This window comes from Amblyraja radiata, chromosome 32, assembly GCF_010909765.2.
Source record: "Amblyraja radiata isolate CabotCenter1 chromosome 32, sAmbRad1.1.pri, whole genome shotgun sequence".
NCBI classification, from domain to species: Eukaryota; Metazoa; Chordata; class Chondrichthyes; order Rajiformes; family Rajidae; genus Amblyraja; species Amblyraja radiata.
The window spans coordinates 7627004-7638784 of record NC_045987.1 but is presented as its reverse complement, the minus strand read 5'-3'; the positions used below and the strand labels follow the sequence as shown (position 1 = coordinate 7638784).

General features: G+C 43.6%; 1 protein-coding gene across 3 annotated transcripts in view; it reads right to left on the bottom strand.

The window, feature by feature from the left end:
• snapc4 (small nuclear RNA activating complex polypeptide 4) overlaps positions 1 to 11781 on the bottom strand; it is a 34447-nt gene that overhangs the window by 11092 nt on the left and 11574 nt on the right. For all 3 annotated transcript variants that reach the window (XM_033049107.1, XM_033049108.1, XM_033049109.1), the window contains 8 exons: positions 10491 to 10597; positions 8944 to 9038; positions 8558 to 8652; positions 6688 to 6773; positions 5364 to 5798; positions 2193 to 2421; positions 1130 to 1200; positions 231 to 278 (listed from right to left, as the gene is read on the bottom strand). In XM_033049107.1, the coding sequence (XP_032904998.1) occupies positions 231 to 278; positions 1130 to 1200; positions 2193 to 2421; positions 5364 to 5798; positions 6688 to 6773; positions 8558 to 8652; positions 8944 to 9038; positions 10491 to 10597 (1166 nt within the window). The remainder of the gene's footprint in view (positions 1 to 230; positions 279 to 1129; positions 1201 to 2192; positions 2422 to 5363; positions 5799 to 6687; positions 6774 to 8557; positions 8653 to 8943; positions 9039 to 10490; positions 10598 to 11781) is intronic.

Below are 11781 nucleotides of genomic sequence, written 5' to 3'. Positions count from 1 at the left end.
CTGGGTCAACATGGCTCTGCTTAATTCTCAAACCATTGGGTGCAACTGTACATTATTGAACAGTCTGTACTTTAATCAGCACTCTAAATTTGTCCAAGCACAAAATCATTCTCCAAGTGCCCAATTTTCAAAGCTTCCATCTATTAACATTGTTACCACAGCACCAAGATTAAATGATGTCTCTAGTCATCATCCCTGGATCAAACCGAGTGGTCTCAAGTCTTCAGTACCTTATCTTTTATGATCTGCATGCATCCTTCTTTATCAATCCGGAACACCTGCGAACAACAGAGGGTAGTGATGGTACACGTGTCACTGTCGCAGACGTTGCCAACTCTTATAGGACAAGGGATCTGACCATACGTATACATAGAACCTACAGATAGCAAATAGGCATGGCGGCTGTCAAAGCTAAACCTGCTCATTTCAAAAGTGAAGGTAGACCAAAATGCTGGAGAAACTCAGCGGGTGAGGCAGCATCTATGGAGCGAAGGAATAGGTGACGTTTCGGTTCGAGACCCTTCTTCAGACCCGAAAGGGTCTGAAGAAGGGTCTCGACCCGAAACGTCACCTATTCCTTCGCTCCATAGATGCTGCCTCACCCGTCGGGTCTGAAGAAGGGTCTCGAACAGAAACATCACCTATTCCTTCGCTCCATAGATGCTGCCTCACCCGTCGGGTCTGAAGAAGGGTCTCGAACCGAAACGTCACCTATTCCTTCGCTTTGTCTTTAGTGGCAAGAATGATTTTGCCATTGGAGGTTACAAACCACTGGGCAAGCTACAACAACAACAGTTGGATCACTATCAGTCTGGACATGAATGTCCATGTGAGGTTCTTCTGTCGAATGCCCAGGTCACGTTTAATAATATTGTGTGTTGATAATTTTGAGTAGTATAATGACAAAACATTGTCATCTGTTTGTGTCCCATTAAAAACAAACAGTAACTCGAACACAACAACCCCCCCCCCCCCCCCCTCCCATCCGTCAAACAGCCACAACTATACCTAATCATCTCATTTCCAACCACAGCCCCAGGGACATTTACACAGAATCTCTGATCCACAACAGCTCTGCCCAGTATCCAAACACTTTCTTTTCTCAAAGGCTCACAACAGAGAAACTTACCTGTAACAAGAGAACAAAAACAGGAGTGCTGCTTAAACCAGCTGCTTCCAGTCTCTCGCGTTGAACATCAACTGTTTGCAAGAGAAGGAAAGTGTTTGAAATATTATGCATATCCTTACAATGTCCAGTTTCCCCACTTAAGTTTAAACTTTTGTGCCGAGTTTAAAAATCAGAATATACGTGCACTGAACTGGTGGACTGCGCCACAAGCTGCTAGTTGGAATTATTTTACTGCCCTAGGACAATGCATAAAGAATACACATCTAAAGTGCTTCCTATGGTTAATGTGAAGGTCCATGGAACTAGTATGAACGCAGTAGTCTCCCCAGTGTCCTCGACCTAAATACTTATACCTCAGTTTAAGCAGATTACCTAGTTACCACTATTTGTATCAATGGTGGCTGCAGTTCCGACGATGACAGCTCCATGGCAAATAGTACAAGAATGCAAGAAAACAGGAGCAGTAGAGTAGCAAGACCCCTCAAGTCTGCCCTGCCTTTCAATCTGATCGTGGCTGATCTCTACTGGCCCAAACTCCTCTAAGTTCTTGAAGATTATTTAAATTTTGAACTAGCTTCCCCATGAAATATATCCAAAGATCTGGCATTCACCACCCTCTGGAGCAGAGAATTCCAGAGATTCACAACCCCAAGATATTTCTGTGCACCTCAGATTTAAATGACCAGTCCCCTATTGAGTGAATTTTGAATTTCCGACCCGAGAGCTGGAGACATGAACAGCGTTGAACTGGTTAAAATTAAAGGGCACTCAAGCTGCTAGAAGCACAAGTACACAGACCATGGAGGGTTGTATAGAGTGCAGAATATAGTTCTCAGCATCATAGTGCACCAGTTCCATAGACAAAGCCCAATGTCCACAATGGGGTAGAGGTGTGGTGGACAGTACCTAGCTTATGGAAGGGACGTTCAGTAGCCTGGTGGGATTCACTGGGAAGTTATGAGCGTTAATTTGTCATAGGAAATTTGAGGAAGGATAAGGTAATTCTCTTGTAAGGGCTCAGAGATTCCCAAGGCAATATGCATTAGTACGTTGAGTTGCTTACTTTCCCTCTGAACAAGTGGCCTTGCTGTGGTCCATCGGGAGATCTCTGCAAGCAACCTTCTTTCCAGATTTGTATCGGAGAGCTTTGCTGTACTCATCGTGCGCCTTGGCTGCTTGGGATTCCTTTGGGATCGTGGAGGCTCCTGTTGCTCATCAGTTGCCACCAAGCTCTGGGTGAGTTTGGGAGGTGGCTCTGCCTCTGACACTACTGTTGATGCAGATGATGCACTCTGTACAAAAGGAAAAAAAAAATTAATAAAGTTAAAAGTTGGTCACACACGTTACAGCCACAGCCTGTTCCTAAGCTCCTTGGTCTTCATTCTGCACTCAAATTGGTCAACATGGGCAACTCTAACATGGCATTGGGCCTGTGCTGGCTATTCCATATATTCTCTCTCCTGCTCCCTCAGTCGTGTAACCTTTTGGAAAAGTGTTTATTCAATTCCCCTTTGAAATTTTACAACTAGATGCCTCTAACAATCTTTCAGGCAGTTCCAGATTGCAACAGCTCACTCTGATAATTTTCCCGATCACAGCGTGCCTGTCCTCTGGATTACCGATTTATCTGCCATTGTAAACAGTTGGCTAATGGGATGAATGCACCACAGCCAGAGAGAAAGCCGCACATATTCTTTTATTACACTAATAACTACGAGCGGGAGAGATCAAATTCCTACAAGCAAGGGTTGGAAATACAGGAAAAATTATTTGACCATTCAGAAAATGAGAAAAAATGCTGGATTGTTGCAAAAATCTGACAGGTTCACTAATTCACTAAAGTGAAATAAACTTGTCAATAACTGATCTGGGTCTACATCTGATTGCAGTGCTACAATGGACATGGTTGGTAATAATAATAATAATGGATGGGATTTATATAGCGCCTTTCTAATACTCAAGGCGCTTTACATCGCATTATTCATTCACTCCTCAGTCACACTCGGTGGTGGTAAGCTACTTCTGTAGCCACAGATGCCCTGGGGCAGACTGACGGAAGCGTGGCTGCCATTCTGCGCCTACGGCCCCTCCGACCACCACCAATCACTCACACACATTCACACACAGGCAAAGGTGGGTGAAGTGTCTTGCCCAAGGACACAACGACAGTATGCACTCCAAGCGGGATTCGAACCGGCTACCTTCCGGTTGCCAGCCGAACATTTAGCCCATTGTGCCATCTGTCGTCCCTACACCACAGAGCCACACACCACATACAGTGCCCTCCATAATGTTTAGGACAAAGACCCATCATTTATTTATTAGCCTCTGTACCCCAAAATTTGAGATTTGTAATAGAAAAAAAACTTTAAAAAAACACATGTGGTTAAAGTGCACATTGTCAGATTTTAATAAAGGTCATTGTTATACATTTTGGTTTCACCATGTAGAAATTACAGCAGTGTTTATACTTAGTCCCCCCATTTCAGGGCACCATAATGTTTCAGACACTGCAATGTCATGTAAATGAAAGCAGTCATGTTTAGTATTTTATTGCATATCCTTTGCATGCAATGACTGCTTGAAGTCCACGATTCATGGACATCACCAGTTGCTGGGTGTCTTCTCTGGTGATGCTCTGCCAGGCCTGTATTGCAGCCATCTTTAGCTTATGCTTGTTTTGGGGGCTAGTCCCCTTCAGTTTCCTCTTCAGCATATAAAAGGCATGCTCAATTGGGTTCAGATCGGGTGATTGACTTGGCCACTCAAGAATTGGCCATTTTTTAGCTTTGAAAAACTCCTTTGTTGCTTTAGCAGTATGTTTGGGATCATTGTCTTGCTGTAGAATGAACAGCCGGCCAATGAGTTTTGAGGCATTTGTTTGAATTTGAGCAACTAGGATGTGTCCATGCACTTCAGAATTCATTATGCTACTACCATCAACAGTTGTATCATCATAAGATAAGTGAGCCAGTACCTTCAGCAGCCATACATGCCCAGGGCATAATACCCCCACCACCATGTTTCACAGGTGAGGTGGTATGCTTTGGATCTTGGGCAGTTCCTTCACTCCTCCACACTTTGCTCTTGCCATCACTGTGATACAAGTTAATCTTTGTCCCATCTGTCCGCAAGACCTTTTTCCAGTACTGTGGTTGCTCTTTTAAGTACTTCTTGGCAAACTGTAGCCTGGTCATCCTATTTTTGCAGCTAACCAGTGGTTTGCATCTTACAGTGTAGCCTCTGTGTTTCTGTTCATGAAGTCTTCTGCGGACAGTGATCATTGACAAATCCACACCTGACTCCTGAAGAGTGTTTCTGATCTGGTGGACAGGTGTTTGGGGTTTTTCCTTTATTGTAGAGAGAATTCTTCTGTCATCAGCTGTGGAGGTATTCCTTGGTCTGCCAGTCCCTTGCGATTAGTAAGCTCACCAGTGCTCTTTCTTCTTAATGATGTTCCAAACAGTTGATTTTGGTAAGCCTAAGGTTTGGTTGATTAACCTAACAGTTTTATTCTTGTTTCAAATAAGCCACTCATACTGGCTTATTTGACTTTCATTCGCACAACTTTGGTCCTCATGTTGATAATTGATAAACAGCAATAAACAAAGGTGATGGAAAGACTGGAGGAAATACTAGGTGCTGACAGCTCTCATATATTTGCATTAAGGAGACAATTAAACACCTGAGCAATTACAAACGCCTGTGAAGCCAAGTGTCCTGAAATTGGGGGGGGGGGGGGGGGGGGGAAACAGACGACACATTATGTATAAACACAGCTGTAATTTCTACATGGTGAAACCAAAATGTTTAAAAATGGCCTTTATTAAAAACTGACAATGTGCACTTAAACCACATGATTTTTTTAATATTACAAATCTCAAATTGTGGAGTACAGAGGCAAATAAATAAATGATGGGTCTTTGTCGCAAACATAATGGAGGGCACTGTAGGCTAAAGCAGGCCTAGCTGTTATATCAAACCCATTCAGGTATTAAAAATGGAATTCAAATATGCAGATGGGTGGATTACAATGAAAGCACCAGAAGCACTGAACCATTATCCTTCCCCCTCATTTCAATGCATGAATGTCGATTGTGAAGAATGGCCCAGAGTCTTTATTTAGAGTGTTTATTTTTGGGAGCAATGGGTGCAAAGATGAGATGGATCCGGAATGCCGAAGATCTCCCACTCTCTTGCCAACCACCAGTATTATTTTTAAACGTTTACTCACCTTTACTGTTTCCCCCGCACCTGGAGGAGCACTGGGTGCCTTGGGGATATTTCTCCAAATCTTGCTCGATCTAGGTCTCCCGCGATGGGTCTGACTTTCAATCTTCAAATTGGCCACAGGCTGTTCCACTGCTGTGTTGTCGTCACCTTTGCCTGCTGTGTATTCCTCCGCAGGTAGCTGCTGCTTAGCTACGATTGGAACCCACCGGTCCACATCCAACACTATGGCCTCAGCTAGCTTCTTGCGTTTTATCGGCCGCTTCTTTTGTTCGACTTTCTGGACCAACTCATCGTCTTCGTCTTCCTCGTCCTCTTCCTCCTGCTCCATCTCCTCCAAGATGTCGTCTTTCTCAGAATCCTCAGAACTCTCCTCAGGAGTGCTTTCCCGTTTGCACTCGATCCGTCGTCTCCTCTTCCGTTTCCTTTGTCGAAGAGCCTGTAGGATGTTATGAAAATAAAATAAATTGCCGTTTCAAGCTTTAGTGGACACAAGAAAGTACATAGGCTGGTTTGTAACAAAAAAGACAGTGCTGTAGTAAATCAGTGGGTTCGGCAGCATCTCCAGAGAACATGGATAGGTGACGTTTTGGGTTGGAATTCTACTACAAACTGAATGTAGAAGAGGGAGAAAGCTGGAAGAGAGGTGGGGATGGGACATAGCTGGGCAAGTGATAGGCGGATACATAAAAGGAGGGGCATTATTGGCAAAAACAGATGATAAGACGAGTAGTGCGAGAAAAGGCCATAAGAGTGAAACGTCACTCCTTCACTCTTTCACCATACGCCTGCAAATGCCCATCCAGTTCCCTTTCAATGGCCATAGCAACTGTTTCCAGAGCAAAACAAAAGGTGCTGGTGGAACTCAGCGTGCCAAGCAACATCCGGGAAGGGAGAGGACATGTGACATTTCAAGCTGGGACCCTTCTTCAGATTGATTGCGGTTGGGGAGTGGGGGGATTGGAAAAGAGAGATGGAGGGGCAAGACAAAGTTTAGGGGGGAGGGGGTTGATTAGCAGATGGGTGGAGTAGGTGATGGAGGCTGGAGGTGACTATTTCTTCCTCACTCAATGGCAATGAGCCTGTCGATCATAATTGCTCTATCAGAATGATTATCCTCACATTCCCCGTCTCTATCTCATGCAGGGCAGCCAGTTAATTTTCCTCTGTAAATTGCCCTTTGTGTGTAGGAAGTGAACTTGAAAATTGGAGAACACGGAACTAGAATGAACCGGTGATCGATGGTCGTCATGGACTTGTTGGGCCAAGGGGCCTGTTTCCATGCTGTTTCTTTCAATCAATCAATCGCACGGAGTATGGATCCTTACCGTTAGGCCTGCTAGTCCCTTCCATTTGCTGATGCATTGCGTGTCGGTCCTGCCTGACAGCTCTGCAGCTATTTTGGCCCATTTGCCTGTTAAAACAGAACGACATTGAAAACACTGAAACGATGTCTGGGAATAGAGTAACAAGTGATAAACTAGAATTTCAGTTCAGCAATTCAACGCATTGAGACCTGGGCATTTACTAATTGACACCAAAAGACATGTACCACTGTTTCCTGAGGACTTCACTGCCTCACAACCAACTGTTTGGCAACTTACGATCAAGATGAAGATACAGAGCGAGAGCGGGTAACACTTGTCAGCTAACAATAGAGGAACCAAGTTGTGGCTCGTTTGTTAGTGCTTGGCAAACGAGTTTGACCTAAACTTTGATACTAGGGTGCCAATTTCAAAGCTGTTGCTCTGATAGGCATTAGAGCCGTGAAGAATTTTCCAAACAAACATTTGTATGTGTTCCTCTAAGTCTTCCCCCTCTATCTTAAAGGCCATCCTTATGGATTACAATCAGAGCTGCCAAGTTTTGTCAGAGCATTCAGTATTCTAGTACCTGAAAATCAGTATTTTGCTGAGGAAATTTGTATTTTTACGCTGAAAAAAGTGTTATTTATTATGTGCGGTCATACCCATTCAATAGTACAAGAATGCGTAACTTTGCTACCAATTGACATGTCTTCTACGCACCATACTTGACAGTGCATTCATTGCCATCTCTTTGTATACTGCTGTTTGAACGGGTGCTTCCTGCTTTCAGCACCAGATGTGGACGCCATTTTGGAAGCCTCCCTCTCTCCCTCCTTCCTCTCTTTCCCTCCCTCTCCCTCCTTATTCCCTCCCTCCCTCCTTCTCTCTCTCTTAACAGTCTGTGACCCACAGCGCTGTGGCCATAGCGCTCCAGCTGGAAGTGCTATTTTAGAACCCATAGCGCTGTTTGTTTTAACTCCCACGTGTTAAACTGACAGCGCTGTTTAAACCTGGAGCGGGACAGGCAGATCAAAGCTTACAAAATTAATCATGCAGATCTTGTAATTTAAAATACTAATAGATTTAATCTCCTATAATATTTAGAGGTACAGTATGAGTTTTTATATCCTTGCATTTTTTAAGCAGCAAGATGAAACAGGAAATTGGGCTGATTTTTTAAAAATCCGTATTTTACAAAGCAAATCTATACCTCCGTATTCTGTTCGCATTTCCGTACAAAATATGGAAAATCCGTACTACTTGGCAGCTCTGCACAATGCATTTATCATTTGTTAGCACCCAAGGCTACCTAATCTGATTAGAAAAAAACCTCCACACTCACTACTATATCTCTCTATCTTGTCAAGTGAACTTGCTGCTTCCTAGAAATAGAGCAACCAAGAATAAATTGAGGCTGCCGGAGCTGGAGGGGAAACAGGAAGAACATTCAGATGGAGGGAAAAAGCCAAGGATTGGAAAGAAGCTAAAGATTTATGTTAAACTTTAGGGAATTACTTCATAAAACGTGCAACATTTTATATGACTTTACTTTGATGTTCTATGCTGGAAATTATTTCATCTCTCTTACTTGTGAGCCAATAATAGGAAAGCATCTCGGACTGCAAGGTGACATACAGATTAACATTCAATGGGAAGATTCAGGTCAATTATGAGAACCAAAAACAAATCACAGGCATATCTTATGACAAATTGAAGATATAATGATATGTATTTTAAAAGAAAATGCAGAAGATTGTGTGTCTTTAGAAAGGACATACAGCACATATAATGCATAGTGATCACCACTTCAGGGCATGAGTGAGAAAAGGGAACCAAAAACTGGTAGAGTAGCAAAATGAGTTTTCAGGTCTTATGCGTGCACTCGTCTTACCAACTCCATGCTTCTCAATCAATACTTTAAAATCGCTCTCTTCTTTTTCAGTCCATTTTCCTTTCCTCACATTTTGATTTAAGCCATTCCGATATCTGTGAAAATTTTAAACACCTTTACCCACACCACATCTCAGGCCTACTAAAACCTTTCCCAGCAATTTAGCACTAAAAAGGTTACAAAGCAGCCACTGCTGGGTAACAGAACATCCAGCTTACAACCTGCCCAACCAAGACAGTATTGCCTTATTAATATTAGTCCTTTTATTACCAATCATGCAGCCATTCTCTGTGCCACTAGAAAACCATCACCAATATACTATTGAGAGACAATCCCCCCCGCCTATCTCTGGCAATGTCCTCCATAGGTATACACTATAAACATACCTGTCTCTACATTGGGAATCCATCCTCCCAGGGACCATCTCTTGAATCTTGTACCAGTCCCGGTTTCCATATTTTGCCACCGCCTTCAGGAGGAGCTAGAAAACAAACCAATCTATTATATTGATCCTTAATTCTGCTTGGTCACAGAGGTAATAATCTGTGGGGTTACCTAGAACTAGGAGACATTGTGAAATCAGAGCAAGTCATTCCAGTTACTCATGCTATTACATCTCTCTTTCACAACACTCCTAATCCAATATCCTGAGCGATCCCAGCTGCATATTTTCTATTGTATGTACATTCCTTCTATAATTGTGCCCTAAAGCCATCAAATATTACTCTTGCTTTTGGATTGTATACCTGTATACAAAACCAAGGAGTCAGTTCTATATTTTTATGTCTTTACCCACATAGATTAAGTTCTGGAGGAAATCTTGGGGAAAATCAATGATGTACCCGATGACAGAGAAAGAACAATGCATCAATACATTTAATAGGAATTTGAGGGGTAACTTTTTCCACACAAAGGGGGGTGGATGTATGGAACAAGCTGCCAGAGGAGGCATTTAAGAAGGAACTGCAGATGCTGGAAAATCGAAGGCACACAAAAATGCTGGAGAAACTCAGCGGGTGCAGCAGCATCTATGGAGCGAAGGAAATAGGCAACATTTAGGGCCGAAACGTTGTCTATTTCCTTCGCTCCATAGATGCTGCTGCACCCGCTGAGTTTCTCCAACATTTTTGTGTACCTGCCAGAGGAGGTAGTTGTGGCAGGGACTATCCCAACATTTGAGAAGCAGTTAGACAGGTACATGGATCGGACAGGTTTGGAGGGATGTGGACCAAATGCTGGCAGGTGGGGCTCGTGCAGCTGGGACATGTTGGCCGGTGTGGGCAAGTTGGGCCGAAGGGCCTGTTTTCACGTTGCATCACTCTATGACGAAGAAGTTTCCAAGAACACGTGTTGCAGGATACAATCAGCATCCTAGATGTCGCTGGGCAAATGTAACCAGACAATGGTGATGAGGTCTTCTGTACTCATCATGTACCGCGCACAGAATCAGATTTTGTTGCAAACCCTTGGGGTAGAAAGAATGACCAAAATGTATCTTCCATGTTCACCTTAAGGCAAGGTGCCGAAGGAAAACTCTCTGTGCTGATGCCTTTTGAGAGATGTGGAGTGGGCAGAAAAGAAATGTAGCAATGTGATTTTAGAAGTGGTGACGTCAGTAAATGCATTCAGTCTGACTCAACTAGACTCAGACCGAGTTCGCCTCGACTCAACTGTATAGGTCCTCCCAAGCATATGAACAACTGACTTACAAACAGCCCATATATACAGACAAGCATTCGGGAGACCAGTGGGTTGGATTAATCGGCTGCTGTGGGGTTGCAAGCATCAATCACTGTGTGGGAACTGTTTGTGGCCACATTTCTGTCTGACCTGGTCACAAACAGTTCTCGGGATTAGAAACCATGGCCCGGGGAGGATCTGGCTGCTGATCCAGGACAGAGAAAGGAAGGACCAACGACCAGAAATAACCTACCGCATCTTCTTTTGGTGTCCAAGGCCCTTTTGTCACTGAGGGATCCAGTGCCTTGGACCAGCGATACACAATCTGTTTACCATTCCGCCCCTCCATAAAATACGCAACTGCAATGAAGCAAATTCGCGTTTCAGAATCTTATCTATTAAAATTAAATCAAAAACAGTGTATCTGCTAATTAGTTCCGGAGGAATGGTCAAATCAAAAGACTGCAGTTAGAAGGATAGGTCCTTTGAAGATCACTCGTTTCCTTTGAAGGCTCGGATCTGTGTTCGGGACATTGTAACTGGGTCAAAATTGTAAACTTCCCCAACTGCTCGGTAACAAAACTTTCACCATGAAGACTTCAAGTGTTCCGGACAGCAACCTACACCACCTCTTAAGCAATATTCTCCTGAAAGTTTAGGGATTGGAAATATTTAGTGTTATAGATTGATCAGATAGTGCTTTTGGGAGTGCTGGAAGCAATCGGGTTTAGGGTAGCAATGGTCATGAAGATTCTCATTGCTGTTCACCACTAAAGCACCAGAGGTGGGATTAGCCCCAGCTGCGACACCCCCTAGTGGCTAGATTTGGGAAACTATCACCGGCAGGTTCCCAACCAAATCACACACCATTCTGATTTCAATACATCAGCTTGCCTTCTTCATGAATTGGGGGCAATTCCTGAAACATGGTGACACCTTCACCAGGAATGCAACAGCTCAAAAAAATCTGCTCAACATCATCTGCTCAAAGAAGGAATAGGGATTGGCACTAAATGCTGGCTTTGGTGGCAAACCTTTACTGTACAAACTGCATGAATTAAAAACTGCAAGGGCTTGACACAGTATCCCAATAAAAACTAGAAAATCATTAAAGCATAAATGAGCCTGTGTCAGCCTTCAGCAGAAGTAATTTAGTCACTCTTTCCCCCCCCCCCCCCCCAACATCTTTCCTTGGGGCCCTACATTTCTCCCACACGGGCATCATTCCTTTTTGGGAAAAAAACAATAAAATCTACTTCCACCATCCTTTTAGGCAGTGAAATCCCACAGGCTACATGGAACGGTTTTCCTTCTCGTCATCCCTGGCTCTTTTATCAGCAGAATTAAATCTGTCCACAGTTCTTGATCATCCTGTCATTGAGAACATTTTCTTCTTCATTTCTCTGCATTCCTACTGAGTCCACTGAACACCATTATCAATGCGCACATTGATCATAGAAGTCGGGTTACACCACAAGCCGAGCAGACTGCTGTCAGGAAAGGATTTGCATCCAGGCCCTCTCACGCTCGCTTGATCTGCTCGA